This window comes from Biomphalaria glabrata, chromosome 8 (assembly GCF_947242115.1).
Source record: "Biomphalaria glabrata chromosome 8, xgBioGlab47.1, whole genome shotgun sequence".
Taxonomy (NCBI): Eukaryota; Metazoa; Mollusca; class Gastropoda; family Planorbidae; genus Biomphalaria; species Biomphalaria glabrata.
This window is the reverse complement of record NC_074718.1, coordinates 4,714,531-4,734,911: the sequence shown is the minus strand read 5'-3', so window position 1 is coordinate 4,734,911 and position 20,381 is coordinate 4,714,531. Positions and strand designations below refer to the sequence as shown.

The 20,381-nt window shown below is 38.1% G+C and overlaps 1 protein-coding gene across 4 annotated transcripts in view; it reads left to right on the top strand.

The window, feature by feature from the left end:
• Positions 1 to 20,381, top strand: part of LOC106053628 (uncharacterized) — an 81,619-nt gene that overhangs the window by 46,360 nt on the left and 14,878 nt on the right. For all 4 annotated transcript variants that reach the window (XM_056038107.1, XM_056038105.1, XM_056038106.1 and 1 more), the window contains exons 3-4: positions 6,272 to 7,332; positions 10,550 to 10,688. In XM_056038107.1, the coding sequence (XP_055894082.1) occupies positions 6,272 to 7,332; positions 10,550 to 10,688 (1,200 nt within the window). The remainder of the gene's footprint in view (positions 1 to 6,271; positions 7,333 to 10,549; positions 10,689 to 20,381) is intronic.

Genomic DNA, 20,381 nt, shown 5'->3' with positions numbered 1-20,381 from the left:
CCAGCACAGGCAATGGTAACACCAGTACTGGCAATGGTAACACCAGCACAGACAATGGTAACATCAGTACTGGCAATGGTAACACCAATACTGGAAATGGTAACACCAATACTGGCAATGGTAACACCAACACTGGAAAAGGTAACACCAATACTGGCAATGGTAACACCAACACTGGAAATGGTAACACTAATACTGGAAATGGTAACACCAATACTGGCAATGGTAACACCAACACTGGAAATGGTAACACCAATACTGGCAATGGTAACACCAACACTGGAAATGGTAACACCAATACTGGAAATGGTAACACCAACACTAGCAGCCTATAAAAACCACAAGACGAATCGAATCCTCATAGTGAATATCATAAGGATAACATATAACTCAGCTAAACAACATGTGTAAGATCCATATTTAACAACAGGTCCATGGCAATGAGACTAAGGCAGTCCACTAGCTTATAAGCCAAGAATCTTTTCCGGAACCAAAAAACACGTCATATTTCAATAAGCTCCAAATGGCTACAAGAAAACCAAAAATATAAAAGTGTCAAGTCATAAGAAGTGATGACGTTACGCCAAGAAGAAGAGACAACTCTTAAGTGTTAATGACGTCATAAGAAATAATGACGTAGACCCATGAAGAATTTCCCAAATACAAAATTGAGTATTTAACCTCGAAACCAAAACATCAACAAAGAGCCATGCCTAAACAGGAGAGTTGGCCCATCTAGTCGAGTCCAACGTGCATAGGAACTATAGGGCTACAGACGAGACCATTGATTATAGAAGGCCTGAGCACTGACCTGCAACGTCACAACCTGTGGGCAGTTTAGACCGAAAAATCAATGACCAGTGTGATTACACAGTTGACAGTCCAAGTGAGTGCCAATGGGTTACTTATTCAACCTGTCATAGGCAGAAACTACCTGACCATAAGAGTGGACCATACTGTGTGGAGGAAAACGCTATCGTTCACAAATCCGTGGACTTAGAGCAGCACGAGTCGAGACATTCAGTCTTAGACTTAGAGACTTAGGTCCTCCCGCGGCAAGCTGTCTCCACAAACACTCAGTAAACAAGATAATTTGAATAAACTGAACTTTTCAAAAACATCTCATTATTTAACTCTTTCTCTCCTAACTGACGATACCAACGTCGATTCCACCAGAATGTTGTAAATAATTACGGAGAGAAAGAGTTACGGCAGTGTTAAATGACTAAGCCATTTTGGACACGTTTACGAAAATAAACAAGAGCGAATAATCCAAATGAAATTTAAAAAGTTAAAAACCATTCTTGAGTTAAATGTTAAGTAAAGAAATGTGAACACTATGTAGTTTGTCTATGGTATTTAAATGGCAAAATCTGTAAATTTATTGGGTATAATGCCCACTATATGGTACATAAAAACAGTTTTAAGAATTCAAGCGCACCAACAAAAACATTTATATTTCATGGAACCTCTGGACTTCGATAGGACATAAGGACAGATCCTTCTGAAATAATCCTAATATCTTCGTTCGTCTACAACAGAAGACAATGAACAACCCAGTGATGGTCAAGTTTGGACAGTTTATGAACAATTTTAACGTGAACTGTTGTGTAAACCGTAAACTTATGTTAGTGTCTTATGTGTTGTTGGCAATGTATATCTCTTCAAAAAAAAAATGGGCATAATGCCGCATTGAGGATGTAACCCCAATTCCATCAGATTGTACTCGCAGGGAGGGTGGTCGCCGTGGTAGACGTTTGTAAATCCTTGGACTATGTTCTAAGAAATAAAATATTACATACTTCAAAAAAAAATGCAACCCTATAGACCAGTGGTCCTCAACCTTTTTTCGGCCTACGCCCGCCTTTTCTTATTGTGTCTTTAAAAAATCCTCCAGCGCCCCCTCTAAGAAAAATACTAATAATGAAGCGTGAGACGGTGAGAGTGAAAATTTGAATCAAATGTCATTTATTTATTAATTTTCCAGCTGTCAATAAGAGGTCGTTAATTTTATAACTGTTTATTGAAAAATTATGTTAAATAACTAGCAGTACCAAACATTAATCTCATTGTCATTGACTTTCTTTGCATAGTCCCCTTGTAAGTTATATAAGTCTTTAACCATTCTAATTTTTAAACATCATAAGATGAAGTCACCTACGCCTTCGCCTATCCTGTTGGACCATTGGGGCACTACCAGGGGCGGACTGGCTATATGGGCATTCGGGCTAATGCCCGGTGGGCCGGTAGGACCACAGTAATCATCTTCTTTTTTTTTTAAATCAAGTCTGTATTTTAAAAGATAAGGGCCGCATGGATGTCACTGAGGCACGCATTAAATTGTTAAAGGTTTTATAGTATTTATATTCTCTGTATGCATGTGTGCAGCCAGCGATACATTAACATAATGATTTGAGGACAGGTAGACCTAGAATGGGATCAAATAATATACAATTTATGGGCCGGACGAAATAGAAATACCCGGGCCGATTTGACACCCAGCCCGACCCTGGGCACTACGCAAGATTTGCGACCGTCTTTCTCCATTCCACTCTGTCTTTTGCCTTGGATAGAACTTTTTTCAGTTGCAGGGCCGTCCATTTTTTAAAAAATGTTTTTCTTCCCATCGTTTTCTCTGTCTTCTTTTTCCTGGTACTGTTCCCTGAAGGAAGGTCTTTGCGAGCCCAGAAGACCTTGTAATACAGATATAGAGTTTTAACATGCGTTTTTTTTTTTTGTTTTTTTTTTACAATAGTTAGCAAGTCATCGTGGGTCCAATAGTTGTAATTAATTGAATAATGGTACTTTTTTAAAAATTCATTCATGTTTTTATTAGGTACAATAAATAATTGTTTGAAGTATCAACTTGATCGGATAATGCGTGAGGAAGAAATAGCGTTGACAATTATTTAAGGGGACTAAACCCTACTATTTTAGCCATATATGTGAATACTAAAGGATTAATCTCCCTTGTTGGTGTCAAACAAAATAATTAATCACCAGTAATTAACTGACTAATTGGTTAATGTTTCGTATTAATACACGTCTTGCCAACGCCCTTGAATAATTGTGCAAAGTTTCAATTTGATCTGAGAATGGGCGTGAAATAACGTGTACACACTTTTTACCAGACAGTCAGACAGTGTGAGTTGATATAAGCTTTGTAAAACTCGTGTCACTTTGTTTTTTAATATGCTCTGAAAGTTCACTAGATTAGCTCAGTAGAAGAGTTAAATAAGTTTGATTTGTTTACAATAATTCGATAAGGATTTGGTTGCTAACAGATCTTGTAGTGATTTGAGAAGCAGGATTTTTCCTTTTGTTTGAACAGCATTGACTTAAATTGACTATACAAATACTTCTTTATAAAAGAGTTCGTCAAAGATACTGTACCTCTCTGCTATGTAAGAGAAGTTATGAGATTTTTTTTTAATGTTTGAGACACAAGATATCAAAGTTAAAAACTAAAGTAAAGTGGTCCTTTCAAACCTTGCGATCTGTAAGACAGGTGATGTTAAGGTCATCTATTTCTATGGCTGGTGGTCAACGAGGGTGTCATGTGGCCAGCACAACGACCAACCGCCTTTACTTTTCTCAATCTTGTCAGATTAGAGTTGGTTGGATTCAGGGGCTTACTCACTATCCCGAAGTTTAAAAGGCCAGTTTTTCACTGAGATTCCTACCCTAACCCCTTAGTTCAGAAACCAAGCGCCTTACCACTCAACCGCTACGCCCCATAGATAAGAAAGGCTGATTTATACAAAAAATGCAATTTTAATAAACAACTAAAACAACAGCTTAAAGGTCAGACTTTTTCACACTTTAGCTGGATGAGAGACGAGCTACCAAAAATGAAAGACATGATCTCTTGTTGTCGTCTGCTAATATTAAGTGGGCCTAAATCCTTAGCATCTGTTTACCTTCCACGACCAATGAATCCTTTACCAGTGTCAAGTTGCCAGTTAAGCAAACACTAATTTTAGAACTTTATTGATGTTTGATTCTCGTGTTGGGTCTAGGTATGTAGTACAATCTCTTCCACCCCCAGATGTGTATTGAAAACTGAACATTAATTAACTAAGCCGACACACTGGTTAGCTCAGAGGCGTAACTAGGGCTATTGGAGGCAGGGGGAGACTTTGAAAATCCTACCCGGGCCCCCACTTGAGAAGGGCCCCAAAATTAGTGTTTTTTTTTACATTAAATATTAAATATTAGGCAAAATGCAAAAAATTAAACAAATAAATAATGATTGATCTCTGCTCGGATTACTATTTCACCTTTTCTTGAGTCATATTTTAAGGCAAAGCTACCCTTTAACACAATCTTTGCTCGCAGTTTCTCTGATCAAATTCCAGGCTGGATCTATTCGAAGTCTTTGTTCTTAATTACATCTTCTTCCACACTTCTGGAGAAAGTGATTTTGTTTTATTGTGCTCTTATCGTGTTTCTCCTTACACGATAAGGATGATGAAATAAACTACCCTATATATACCAAGTTACTTCCTGAGAGTAACACGGCACTAGTCAGCGCTATTCTTTGAAATTGAGAGCAACCCCGCACGGAAAGAGTTAATAATCTGTGTGGAGTACATACAACAGGGTCACTAACAACGTGAAAAGCAAGATGACATGATAGTAAAGTAATATTTAATTAATTCAAAAACACATTTCGGACAATCATTTGGGGGACCCCTCATGTGGGGGCCCGGGGGGATCTTCGAATTCTCCCCCTCCTCCCCCCACCTTAGCTACGCCACTGTTTCCTTCGATTTAATGCCCTATTTTTAAAGTGACACTTTGTTTACACAATACACAGTAATATTTTTTTTTAAATTTAAAAAAATATAATAAAAGTATTTTTGAAAAGTAAAAATGTACACGGTTTAAGAAGCAAAAATAAAAAAAAAATTTACCCAAAATGATAAAAACCATTCTTGAGTTGAATGCTAAAAAAAAATGTTTGAAGAAAATCGATGTCTGTAATTTTAAAAGTTGCACTTGCAACTATGCATCAAATCGAAATAATAATATAATTATTGCTCCCCCCCCCCCAAAAAAAAAATAATCATCTTTAACACCTTCCAATACTAACAGAATTTTAGAAGTTATAAAATAATAAACTGACAAAGGGAACAATAACTACTGTACTATAACAGTTGACGAGAGTGGGCTAAGCATATCATCAATAATGTACGTCTTATGCTCTTTCAATTCAATTGAGTGAAATAAATAGCGGACAAGATAAATTTAAACAAGCAAAATATAACAAATCCATTAAAAAAAAAAAATCCTTTCTAAGGGAAACACATCGGTATCTACAACTATCTCTATAGTTATGTAGAAGTTATTTCCCTTATTTGATATCAAACGAAATAATTAATTACCTACAATTAATCAACTAATTTGTTAATTTTTGCAGTGATTCATATTTTGTTAAGTGCAATAAATATTTTTTTTAAAGTATCAACTTGATAAGAAAATGCGTGTGGAAGATAGGGGACGAAACCCTAAACATTAAGCGATATATGAGATAAGATAAGATAAGATAATTTTTATCTAATGTTAATTCAGTTTAACTACAATTGACAAGCTCAGCGAAACTACTGTACAAAAACAATATTGATTAAAAATTCGAACAACATTCACACACGAAACACATACACATTCACAACCAGCGCTTTATGAATTTGACTTCTATGTACTTCTCGATGACGACAGCTGATCTTGTAACACTCTAACCGAAAGTGGGATAAAGGAGTTTTTAAATCTTTCTGTTTTAGTCCTAATGGAAAGGAGACGACCACTTCGTTCAGATCTGATGTAACAGTGGCTCGATGGTGCCTTGGGCCGCGGTGCATACTGGAAGATTAATTTGCCTTTTCTGGTATGAAACAAACTAAATAACTACCAGTAATTGATTCACGCCTTGTCAATAAATAATTGTGCGAAGTTTCAACTTGATCCGAGAATTTCCGAGTTTCGTTAGAGAGAAACAGAATTCATTGTAGTCCCTTTATCAGTTTCCACTGAGAAATATTTTGTTGATGTGGCAGGTCTGCAGCAGTAAGCCCTCTGAAAGGCATCGAGAATCTTCTTAGGAGTGTTAAGGGCCTCGAAAGTATCGGGGAGGTCAGTTGTCATTATCCCCTCGGTTGATATAACAACAAGATTTATTGTTATTTTACTTCCTCTAAACCTAGGTTCCCATATTTTCTTAGTTTTTCCATTTCAGTTTTTACTATTATTGTTATTATTATTATTGTTGCAGAGTCGTTGCTTCACTCCTTCTACAGAATAGTCTACAGAGCAAGATCACGGTCTCAGAGGCGGCGCATCTACGCGACGTTCGTCTTCATTTCCTGCCTCCTCTTTCTCCTTATCTTCACCCAACAACAAAACAGCATAGACACTGTCGATACCTCGTACTCAGAGGCGGACAAAGAGGGCGCCAGGGGTTTTGACGAACCTCACAAAGCCGCGGAGCTCAAGCTCCTCCAGAATGGCGCCAACGACGAGGAGTTCGGCGATGACGGGGGCGAGGACCTGAAGCCCGATCTGGCGCCCCCTATCATTCACTACCTGTGGTGCGGACAGAAAAAGTTTGAGTTTAGACATTATCTGAGTATCAAGAGAGCGAACTACATTATCAAACCTGATAAGATATTCTTCCACTATCTGGACATGCCTCTTTTAGATAACGAGCAGTATTATACGTGGTTTAATCAAACACGCTTTGAGAATGACCACATTCTCTTGAAAAAGCTCAACGCGACCTGGTGCCCTCAAGAGGGCGCGGAAAGATACATGCTTGTCTTGAGCATTTTGGAGTATTTTGGGGGGATTTACATCCCGGAAGACGCCCTCGTGGTGGATTTCCCCATACATCTCCGGGCGGTTCAGTTCATGTCAGGAGTCGTGGCCAAGTCGCTGTCCGTCTACTCCGAGGGGGTCATTGTGGCGAAGAAGAACGGCTTCATTAGCCCGTCCAGCCAGAACGGCCTAAACATCGTCCTGGCCTCTGGCAGGTCCGCGGCCCAAGGCACCATCGAGCCCTGCGGGTCTATCGAGCACTATAACAAGGAGGGTGAGGACGATTGTATCTGTGTTCTAGTCAAGGATGAGATATACCCTTCCAGCATATGGGACTTGCAGACCAACTTTGGCATACTCAGCCGCCTGTCTGCCTACGGCGTTCAGTCGGTGGAGCCGAACTTCAGTAAGAAAACCACAATACCGAAAATCGCCCATTATATCTGCTGGGACTGTGAGCTGAAATTCGGAGCATTTTTAAGCATTCTGAGTGCGTTGAATGTTGCCGGTTTGTCTAAAGTAAGTATGTTTTTAAGCCTTTTAGTCATATGCCAGATAGGATTTATTTACAATTTTTTCTTTTTAATTTTATTTTGGTTTTGTATAATACGTACTATGCTCAGTTCGCTTTGGTTCAATCTCTTTTGTAGAAATATCCAAGGGAGAAGGGGGTAGTCTGGTATGACTTCGCCCCCTCTATAGGGGCTCAGCAAATACTACTCAGCTTGAGTCAAATAAAAGTAATCTATTATAGTGTACGTAGGGAGAGAGCTTGATCCTATTCAGTCGGGTAGCCAGGTTTTTTTTTGTCATAATGTTATTGTGTGAATTTTGTGTCTATGGTAATCGTGTATAGTGAAGAGATTATCTTAGTTAATATGATAATCACGTATCCTGTATTTATGCATTAATTGTTGCTTGTGCGCTCTCCCGTGGTGAAAACACAACAAGGGTCTTCCACTCCTGTCTCAGTTTGGTGTGTAGGCCTACTGATCCTAGTTTTCAGACTTTCAGACATAAAAGAGTACACATTATGTGAGAAAAGAAAAAAAAGATATTTAATATATTAGTAGTATCTATATTATACTTGAGTGTGTGTGTGTGTGGGGGGGGGGTGGTGGTTGAGGTGGTAAAGCGTTCGGTATCCGAAGGTGATCAAGTGGGGAGGGGGAGTAGAAGGGCTGGTGTTCTCCATCGCACCCGATACTGATTTTAAAAAAAAATATTGGATAGATATTTACTTTGTGACTATCGCTACTCTAGGATTGATTCGTTTCTTTTCTTTGAGAAACTTTTACAAAATCTCAAAAATATTTACGCTTGCGTTTCCGATCCATCATTTAATATGTCGGCCTTTGTTTGCACGTGCTTCTGTTTTGTGCTATTTTGTTTGATTTCTCGAACCTTCTTTTCCCCGTTCATCCCTCCATTCAAGTTTTTGAATAGCAGAAAGGATGGACAAAACTTCTAGAAGTTTCACTGCACTTTTGCAGGAGATGAAAGCCTTCTATTTCAACGTTGTGATCTTGTCATCGTCTGCAACAAAGTCGAGCAGACGACTTTAAGATGATACGACATTCCATATTCGTGTTTATTTCTTAGATTGATTACTTTCTACTGCAAAGACATTTTTTTTTCTCTTCACTATTCTCAAAGCTGCACCTACAATGAAGAAAAAAGGCTACAATATAAAAATTTTGCTTTTGGTTGCCAATGCTTATAAAGAGAGTCCAACTTGAACCGTAAACAAGCCGGGATTTCAATAGTATGAATAGCGTCTGTTTACTTTTGGGATAAAGGCTGTAAGCTTATATAAGCTGTGTAATTTTTTTTCAATTAAAATACTAGTAATACTTTGCATGTTGTAGATTCAATGCGCTGATCCGTAGCCTTTTTTTTTCTCATCGCTTCATTTATTAAGTTAGGTGTGAAGGGGAAAGAATCGTTCAGAAAGTGCAGTAACCCAGTTGCTAATCTTGTTGTTTATCTTTCCTTAATCGAATTCTCTCCCATATCTATCCCACCCCCTCTCCTTATTAGTTGCACAGTACGACCAATAATGCTGACACCATTGTTATGAATATTGAAAAATGTGTTCATCACAATGTTAAGGTCTATGATGTTATTAATATTAAGATGCTCTATCCAAAACAATGTTTAGGACTACGTTGTTATGAATATTGAAATGCAGAAAGGTTCATAATAAAGAGGCTTAAATTGTTATGAATATTAAAATGTTCTATCCAAAACAATGTTTAGGTCTACGTTGTTATGAATATTGAACTGCTAAGGATTTTACAATTACAAGGCTGAAGTCGCCTTAAGTTGTGATGTATATGAAAATGCTCAATCCACAACAATGTTTAGGCTTTCGTTGTTGTTTTTTTAAATAGGAAACCTCAGAATTTGCGCTATTCAATTTTAGCTTTATCATCATAGGAATCCTTGGGCCTTAGGCCACTTTTCTTTGCCTCTTTTTTGGGGCTCTATGTGCCTCTTTTATGGGCCATTTCGCCTCTTTTGTGGGCATTTTTTTTTTGTTTTTTATTTGTAAGTTCTCATAATTCACAAGTATTAAATCATAAACAATTGAAAAGTGATTAACCTAAAAATATAACAATAGTAATAGAAATATTATTTAATATCAAAGACATACTACCTAACCATCCTAACCATTGAACCCACTAAAGACAGAAAAATGATACAAGTATCCTCTACTCCAGAACAATCCACACAATATCAGATATCCCTGACCCCCAACACCCTATTTCTGGAAAACTACCTGAGCATTGTACAGGTATATGAAAGTCAAACTAGATAATTCTCTACCCTAAAATCCATTATTTTTCTAAATGTCGATTCTAAGTGATTAGGATCAAACACCTTATTATTATGTAGAGCTTTGAGCCAGCTAGCCCAAGCAAGATTCATGTATTCAAAAACAATAATCAAGTTGAAGTTGTGTACCATTTTATTTTTTTTGTTTTGGCAGCTTGTTTAGGCTTAGGGTTTTTTTTTTTTTTTATAAAAGGAAACCTCAGAATTTGCGCTATTCAATTTTAGCTTTATCATCATAGGAATTCTTGGGCCTTAGGCCTCTTTTCTTTGCCTCTTTTTTGGGCTTTATGTTTATCTTTTAAGTACCCTCTTGCCTCTTTTGTGTTGTTTTTTTAATGGGTTTTTATTTGTAAGTTCTAATAATTCACAAGTATTAAATCATAAACAATTGAAAAGTGATTAACCTCAAAATATAATAATAGTAATAGAAATATTATTGAATATCAAAGACATACTGCCTAACCAATGAACCCCCTAAAGACAGAAAAATGATACAAGTATCCTCTACTCCAGAACAATCAACGCAATATCAGATATCCCTGACCCCCAACACCCTATTTCTGGAAAACTACATGAGCATTGTACAGGTATATGAAAATCAAACTAGATAATTCTCTATCCTAAAGTCCATTATTTTTCTAAATGTTAATTCCATGTGATTAGGATCAAACACCTTATTATTATGTAGACATTTGAGCCAGCTAGCCCAAACAAGATTCCTGTATTCGGAAACAAAAATCAAGTTAAATTATGTATCATTTTATTTTCAACTACGGAACTCCATCTCATTAACGAGGTTTAAATTGTTATGAATATTAAAATGTTCTATCCACAACAATGTTTAGGTCTACGTTGTTATGAATATTTTTGAAATGTTCTATTCACTCCCCATATTAAGGTGTACGTCCACGGGATCAAGCCTCCCAGCGGTATGTGGTGGAAGATTCTTCAGGAAACCGGTCGGGTGATTCACGTGTACCGGGAGTACCCGGAAATGTCGCACGAACGAGGCGCCATGACGCAAGAGTTGGCTCAAGGTAGGCATTCTTGCTTTGTTTTTTTTTTTTTTTTGAGCAAAGCTTATATTAACTCATTCTGTCCGTCTGTCTGTCTGTCTGATAATTTTTTTTTACACGTTATTCCTCCCACTCCCCGATCTCAGATTAAGTTGAAACTTTGCACAATTATTCGTTATACTTAACAAAGTACGAATCAATCAAAAAATATCCAGTCAATGAATTAATTAGGGGTTAATAATTAATACTAGTTAGATATTGATTAAGGAAAATAAAATTTAGAGTACTGTTAGACATTGCTGATAGTGAGTGAACTGTACGTGACTACTGTAACGGGTCGAGGCCGTGATTGCTTGTAGGGATGCTCTTTGGTGGGAAATCACTGTTCAATCGCTGCCATATCTCTCATTATTGCAAGGCTTATCTACCCTTAGCTTATTACATTTTTCATATAAAAAAAATCTATTAATTAACAATTTATTAACGTTTTTTTACAATGTCATAGACAATCAATAATTGTGCACAAATAAAAGTTGATTCGGTAATGGGAAGTGGGAAAAATAAAGTGTAGACTTTGGACAGACAGACAGACAGACAGACAGATAGACCTGGTGACATGAAATAATCTCGGTTTAAAAAAAAAAAGCTATCGCGGACAGTGTGGCCTTAGGGTATTGAGATATATAACTGCAAATATGCCCTTATCAATTTTTTTTTTTTAAAGTACTATTCAAATATTTTGCTTGTATCATGTTCAGCTCTGCTTTCAAGCGCTCTATCAATAGGCCACCACATTTTTAATTTGCCTTTTGCTAGCTTTAAAAAGTAGGGTACTCTAGCCTATGACCAGAGAATCAATCCTAGCTCAGATGTCAGTTTTGCATCACTTTGTGACTTCACAGGTCACAGGTCATAGGTCAGAAATCATCTACGCCAGACTTACCCCTTTTAGGAGTCAAACAAAACATGCCCCCCCCCCGTTCTTATTGTAGTACTCAGTGGCGTTTCCAAAACCTTTGAACCATGTGGTCGGCGTAGATATTCATTGATACGTACGTTTTTATTTGATGCGGTAATCCCATGGTTGATCGCTTGCCCCAGCAACAAGTCATTAAACCGAGTCCATCTCATACAAGAGAGGGAAGGGAAAACTAGACCAGACGCAAAGTAGAGCCGTGAGATCCTTAACAGACGATCTTTCACATTTGATTTGAGTAGCACGTTTCGAAAATCTCTAAATTTAGAGACTCTTCATGGCAGAAGACTAAAAAGTAAAATAACAGTAATACTGTAATAACTTAAGGGAGGCAACTTAACGAGATATAGATGTTTATTCACATGGGGACATCATATACATGTAGAACAGCATCTGTCTTGAGCCCAGCATCTTTATCAGCTCTGACTTGGGCGGAAATCGTTCTCCTCTTTCTGATGTCGACTTCCTTCCTAGTCAAGTCTCTGATAGTGCGCACCTTCTGCACAATCTTGGATGGCGATATGCATCGCAGGGTTATAACAATACATATCGACCATTACTCCCTTCAACTATTCTCTAGTCTGTTCCGTTCGGGCACCACACATGATCTGTCGACCGTCTTCCTCCGTTCCTCTCTGCCTTTAGGTTTAAATAGAATCTTTTTCAGGGACAGGCCTGTCCACTCTTTGATGTTCTCTTACCATCGTTTTACCTGGTACTTTGATTTTGATTTTGCTTTAAGCCGCCTCGGGTTGAATAGGCCACCATCAAATCTGTATGATATATTTATCCCGTTGTTTTCTCTATTTGTGAATGCATCTGTCAGCTGGGATGAATATATCATACAGATTTGATGGTGGCCTGTTCAACCCGAGGCGGCTTAAAGCAAAATCAAAATCAAATACAGCAGTAATCAGAGACTTGCTATTTGCTGACGACTGTGCCCTAAATGCCTGCTCTGAAAACGATCTGCAGAGCATCGTCAGTGACTTCTCAAGAGCATGCTCAGACTTTGGCCTTACCATCAATACGAACAAGACTGAAGTCTTACATCTACCTGCTCCTGGGAAAGCCTACTCGGATCCAAGCATTACTGTAAATGGACAGGATATAAACGCAGTGGACTAATTCACATATCTTGGCAGCACACTCTCCAGAAATGAAAAAATCGATAGTGAAATCGACCTGCGTATCGCCAAGGCCAGTGCATCCTATGGCAGACTGTCTACAAATGTCTGGAACAGACGTGGTATCACCACAAACACCAAGCTAGGGGTTTATAGAGCCGTCATCCTCCCTACATTGCTCTATGCCTCAGAAACATGGACAGTGTACAGTAAACATGCAAAGAAACTAAACCACTTCCACATGACATGTCTGAGAAAAATACTAAATGGCAAATGGCAAGACAAAATACCAGATACAGAAGTCCTTCGAAGAGCGTGTCTGCAAAGCATCCGCACAATCCTGATGCAGTCCAAGCTGCGATGGGCAGGTCACGTCTACAGAATGGAAGACCACCGCATCCCTAAACGACTCTTGTATGGCCAACTAAGCGAAGGAAAGCGCTCGCAAGGTGGGCAAAGAAAGCGCTTCAGGGACACCCTCAAAGCTTCTTTGAAGGCGTTCAGCATAGACCCTGGCACCTGGGAGACAAAGGCACAAGACAGAGCATCATGGCGTCGCGCTGTGAAAACTGGCGCACAGGTTGCTGAGGAAAAAAGCACAAACTTTTACCATTCCCAGAAAGACACAAAGATAAAGGCACATTTCTTATTCCGTATGCTAGGACTAATTCGTACAAGTGTTCCTTCTTCCCTAGTGCCATTAGAGCATGGAACGGGTTGTCTGAATCAGCCAGGAAAACCAATGATTTATCTGAGTTGGCCTCTAATCACACCTTTAGTAACACCTTTAGTAAAATCACTAAATTTAGAAAGCCTTCAGCACAGAAGACTCAAAAGTTAAGTAGCATTTATACATAAAACACTGAACCATAATCTTCAAATATAAAAACAAAATTGTATAAAATACTCAGAAAGACACAAAGATAAAGGCACATTCCTCGCCCCATATGCTAGGACAAATTTGTACAAATACTCCTTCTTCCCTAGTGCTATTAGAGCATGGAATGGGTTGCCTGAGCTAGCCAGGAAAACCGGTGACTTGGCAGAATTTAAGTCATTGGTTAATATGCAAGACTAAATGCATGACGCGTAGAACGTAATCATCTTCTTTTTTGAAGTAACGTCTGTATTATATTAGACAAGAAGAATCAACAAGTACAAGGATGTGCGCAGGACGTAATTATCTTCTCCTTTGAAGGAACCTGTGCTGTTTATAAGATAAGATAAGATAAGATAAAACTTTGTTTACAGTTTGTATGACTCCTTGAAATGATTCGTTTTCCTCTTTCACATTGGATGCATCTGTATAGAGGACAACTGTACGCCTAGAGGAGGACAGAAAGGAGGACACAATTTGTAAAGGAAAACACACACACACACAACATTTAAGCTTTAAAAACTAGACCCACGGTGTATTTGGTGAAGCATATCAGTAATCCAAAAGTCAAACTATATGGACAACTCGCAACAGGCTGGGGATAAAAGTGGTCCCACCTAAGATATGTGAATGTAATCAAACTGGACTTTAGAGCAGTGGACATTGATGTAGACTACTAGGAAGACTTAGCCCTAGACCGCACTACGTGGAGAAAGATGGTATGTGAATGGACATTGATGTATACTACTGGAGAAGACATAGCCCTAGTCCGCACTACGTGGAGAAAGATGGTATGTGAATGGACATTGATGTATACTACTGGAGAAGACATAGCCCTAGTCCGCACTACGTGGAGAAAGATGGTATGTGAATGGACATTGATGTATACTACTGGAGAAGACATAGTCCTAGTCCGCACTACGTGGAGAAAGATGGTATGTGAATGGACATTGATGTATACTACTGGAGAAGACATAGCCCTAGTCCGCACTACGTGGAGAAAGATGGTATGTGAATGGACATTGATGTATACTACTGGAGAAGACATAGCCCTAGTCCGCACTACGTGGAGAAAGATGGTATGTGAATGGACATTGATGTATACTACTGGAGAAGACATAGTCCTAGACCGCACTACGTGGAGAAAGATGGTATATGAATGGACATTGATGTATACTACTGGAGAAGACATAGCCCTAGTCCGCACTACGTGGAGAAAGATGGTATGTGAATGGACATTGATGTATACTACTGGAGAAGACATATCCCTAGTCCGCACTACGTGGAGAAAGATGGTATGTGAATGGACATTGATGTATACTACTGGAGAAGACATAGCCCTAGTCCGCACTACGTGGAGAAAGATGGTATGTGAATGGACATTGATGTATACTACTGGAGAAGACATAGTCCTAGTCCGCACTACGTGGAGAAAGATGATATGTGAATGGACATTGGTGTTTACTGGAAAGACATAGCCCTAGTCCGCACTACGTGGAGAAAGATGGTATATGAATGGACATTGATGTATACTACTGGAGAAGACATAGTCCTGGTCATCACTACGTGGAGAAAGATGGTATGTGAATGGACATTGGTGTTTACTGGAAAGACATAGCCCTAGTCCGCACTACGTGGAGAAAGATGGTATATGAATGGACATTGATGTATACTACTGGAGAAGACATAGCCCTAGACCACACTAAGTGGAGAAAGATGGTATGTGAATGGACATTGATGTTGACTACTGCGAAGACATAACCCTAGACTGCACTAAGTGGAGAAAGATGGTATGTGAATGGACATTGATGTTGAGTACTGGGAAGACATAGCCCTAGACCACACTAAGTGGAGAAAGATGGTATGTGAATGGACATTGATGTTGACTACTGCGAAGACATAACCCTAGACTGCACTAAGTGGAGAAAGATGGTATGTGAATGGACATTGATGTTGACTACTGGGAAGACAGCCCTAGACCGCACTACGTGGAGATTGTAACCAAGAGAGCTAGGGACAGAGAAAAAGCATTTTCTCTGGGAGAAAAGCGTGCCATACTAAAAATGGCCGGCGGTTCTACCACCAAAGCGAATGTTACCTTAACCTGCACTGCAAGTAGACGGGAATGTCTCTTGAGAACAGGGCTCTACAGTCACATGAAAAATTGTTCTACGCGATGACCTATAAGTCTTTCTACGACCGAGGGTGGCACATAATTAGTATCACACCTAGCACATTTTTTTTCAATGTGTACTATGTGAGAAAAATGCCTCTCACTTTGTCCATGGAGAGAGTATTTCCCTCGTATGTCCACTGTGCGATGTACAGTGAAAGTGCTCCAGCAACGTGAACACCTTGTCTATTTATGTGTTAGTTAAAGAAAATTTACAAATCTTGAAGAGTTTTGAATATTTGTTTTTCACGCAACAATATTATTTAAATAGTTCAAAACCAGTCATGAGTTAAATAGCTTTTAGGAAATATAAAACCATATGACAATCTTGTTTGATCATAATAATTTCTTCATTAATTAAAAAAAAAAGGATTTTAAGGGGGAAAATATTAAAAAAAAAAAAAGTATATATATATATACATATATATAGAGCTAAAAAGATACATATAAAATAACTTTCAGTACGACTCTAATTGGTCCCTGTGACCAGCCACAGAGAAAGTGTTTCTGAACAGAAACTCCCGATATACTGACTCTAGCAGACAGGATTTCCACCTTGATGATGAGGAAGTAGTTTTCCAAATCTCAAGGGTGGAAATCAAAAATTGTCTTTAAAAGGGAGACAACAAAAGAAACAATATAAAAGTTTAAATGCCTATGTTCGCATAAGTGTGTACACACATAGATGTGTATGCATGTTCGATAGAAGTTAATATAAAGAACTGGGGTAATGTAGCAAAGCACAAAGGAAACAACCATAAGCAATGTAGACAAAGTGGAAAAAAAATGTGACTACGATGTTTAAAATGTTTTAATATCATTTAAGTTTCTACTTTCACTCTTTGATTGTTTCTATTTAATTACCTATTGTTGACATTCTCACCACATATATTTTAAGACTTAAATTTCAAAAATATTCATTATATGCTATTGGAAAAAAATAACGCCATATACAAAGCAATTTAAAACGTTCAAATTATGACAACCTAATTGTAACTATATGCATTGCTATGTTTTGCAATCATTGTACTTTAAAATATAACTACTTCATTTGTACGCTTACTAATAAAATATGCACCTTTTTTTTTATTAAAAAAAAAAAAAAAAAAAAAAAAAAAAAAATAAAGCCCAATAAAGAGGCCAATAGCCCAAAAAAGAGGCAATGCCCAAAAAAGAGGCAAAGAAAAGAGGCAAAGGCCCAAGGATTCCTAGGATGTAAACAGCTCGACAACTGAAGTCAAAAGCTAAAAAGCTGAGGTATCCTGAAAAAAAAAAAAAAAAAAAAAAAAAGGATTTTAATCTCATTAAAATTACAATTTAACTAAACAGCTGTCGGGAGTGGGCCTCGCGTACGACAATAATTCGTTTAAGATTAAGTGGCTTATATGCCCTGGAGTCCTGCTAGTAGCTTATAGGCCCCGGAGTCCTGATAGTGGCTTATAGGCCCCGGAGTCCTGCTAGTAGCTGTTATGCCCTTGAGTCCTGCTAGTACTTTATGGGCCCTGGAGTCCTGCTAGTACTTTATAGGCCCTGGAGTTCTGCTAGTAGTAGACGAATTCTTCTCACATAATAAAAAATTAAAAGGTGTGATACCAATAGTGGGCCTCCATCAGCCGTAAAATGTAGGCTAGTAGTAGCCTTGAATATACAAACACTGCTTTATTGCTTTTAAGTTGTCATACTTTTTTTTTTACCTTTCTGCTATTATTGTGATATTGAGATATTTTATTATTATTATTTTTTTTAAACTTTGAAAATGCTGTGTTTGAACCACTAGGAATATAAGACTGACTTACATTTATAAAAAAAAAAATATAAAAAAAAAACACCAAAAGTATAACATTTTCAGTTTAAACCCTTAACCTTAACCCATTGCTATCAGATGACGGACAAATTGAAAAAAAAAAAGTATGAAACGTCCTCTCTTTGCCGGACGTCTGGTAAACATAAGTGGGCTTAACTCCACAGGGTGGGTTCACCTACTACGACCAATGGTTAACCAGTGTCAATTTGCTTGTACAGCCAACGCTAATTTTAGAACTTTATTGATGTTTGATCGTCAAGTCGGTTCTAGGTTTGTAGCAATAACCACCTCCACCCCCAGCTGTATATTGAAAACTAAACATTAATGAACTCAGCCGACACACTGGTTAGCTGAAATAAAAGGCTCCAAAACATATACCTTCAAACAAACTTATAAAAAAAAATAATGATTGATCCCTGCTCAGTTTAACATTAGTTCACCTTTTTCTTTTGAGTCATATTTAGAGTTAAAATAGCTCTATGTTGTAATCTATTCACTGATTCGATCACTTTGATTCCTTTCACCCGGGGCCTCTTCGACACTGTAATCATTCGACCATATTTTTGTAATCCGTAATAGTAGAATTCTTTTGAGTCTTTGACTGAAGGCGTCTGTTGACACGCTAGGCCGATCAGTCACGGGTCATACTGTGAAATGAATAATTCACCAGTGTTTCATTGTAAGCGGTGATTTAGATTGTGATATCTTTATGGTAGAACTATAATAAATGGGAAATTCTGATTTTACTTCTATAGTTACAGTTACTGTTTCTGAGTCACAGAAATGTCAAATGGGAAACATGGCTACTAAAAGTAGTTCATACCATTGAATCTTTTACAGGACTTTATTCATACACACAAACACACAAAGGTACGCACATTTATATAGGCACGTATGAAGATGGGTTGCGGCCCTTGTTTGGTTTGTACACTAAAGAAAGTGTACAATAGTTTCTAAAGCACGCGAAAACTTGTTTGGTAACAGTTGCTGTGGCGTGCGAACGTGTTAGTTACGGTACGGGTTTAACCGAGACCGATCGTAATAAAAGACCCAAACACCGACCTGCGGCTTCGCAACGACACAGGTCTGTGTGGCAACGAGCTATTGGTCTAAGCGGACCACAGGTTGTGACGCTGAGTGCTGAGGCCTTCTATAAGGACTGGTTTCGACCAGACAGACGAGTAACAGGTAGAGCTATGCGTCCGTATTGTCAAACGCTGGAAAAGTTATGTCATTTTTTTTTTAAATTTGTATCTCTTTTAGGTGCCCTCCCCCCCCCACACACACACTCTGCCTTTCTTTTTTTTTCTCTCTTTCTCTTCCTCTTTCCTTGCTGTTCAGGATAAAATCTATCCTTACCTTTATATCTATCTATCTTTATCTTTCTTTATACCTCTTTATCTGTCTTTATGTTAATGTTTCTTTATCTGTCTATATCTTTCTTTATGCCTTTATCGTTCTCTATCTGTCTTTATGTCTCTTTACCTTTTTTTTATCTTTCTTTATCTTTTTTGTTTATTTCTCTATATCTTTTTTATTGCTCTTTCTCTTTCTTTTTCTCTTTATCTCTCTCTTTTTTGTCATTCTTCTACTTCACTTGCCTCTCTATCTTTCCCTCTCGCTGTCACTATTCTTTAACTTTCACTCTTTCTGTCTATTCCTACCGCAACATTCTACTCTTTTTCTTTCCACTTTTTTTACCCCACTTTTAGTTAATCTCACTCTTTCTTTCATCTTTATATCTCTCGAAAAACATTTCTCCAATTCTCTTTGACTGTCTCTTTTCCCTCTATTTCTATACCTACGCTGTCACATCTGCAAGGGTGCTCTCTCTCTCTCTCTCTCTCTCTCTCTTTCCATTCTCTTTATCTCTCCTCTTTCACGCGTTCCTCCTCTCTCCATCTCTTCCTCTTCCCTTTATTCTCTTTCTTCGCATACATGTAGCAGACTGGGGAATCGGGTAACTAAAGGAAGTCTATAGCATTGGGAAATCATAAAGAATACACGTATATGTGGCCTGAGAGTTACAAGATTGTCCCGCTAGATCTCGGGTTCGAATCCCGGTGAAGAGATTTCGAGCTTCGGGATTTTTATAGGACGCCCCTGAGCCGAACCCAACTCTAATGAGTACCTGACATATACGATGGCAACGTAAAGGCGGTTGATCGTTGTGCTAGCCACAAGACACCCTTGTTAACCGTTTAAAAAGATGAGTTTTACATCATCTGCCCCCCCCCCCCCTTAATAGATCGCAAGATCTATAAAAGGTACCTTTAGTTACGCTGAGGTTGTCAATTGTAGTCAAACCAAATCTCCATTTGATTGGATCAATAAAAGTTATGTTATCTTATCTTATCTTATCTTTACTATATCTTACTTTCTTAAATAAATAATTCACTGGCCCCAAAACACCCCAAATAGAAAGAAAACTCTATGGAGAGCTCCCTGATTTGGAAACCACTGCGCAGTTCATCTCATATATTGGTCCAGTCATCTGAACACTCCAACATAACAATGAGAACGAGGAAGAAGAAGAATGAAAAATATAGAATAAATGTTTATGAACGTAATGTTAGTATAATTATTATGTTAGAAATGAATAAGTAGTCATTCTCTGGCACTGCCAGGGTCGAGTTTCGCTAAAGAGAAACAAAATTCATCGTAGTCCCTTTAACAGTTTCCACTGAGGAATTTTCTGGTGATGTGGCAGGTCTGCAGCAGTACCGCCCTCTGACAGGCAACGATATTATTATTATT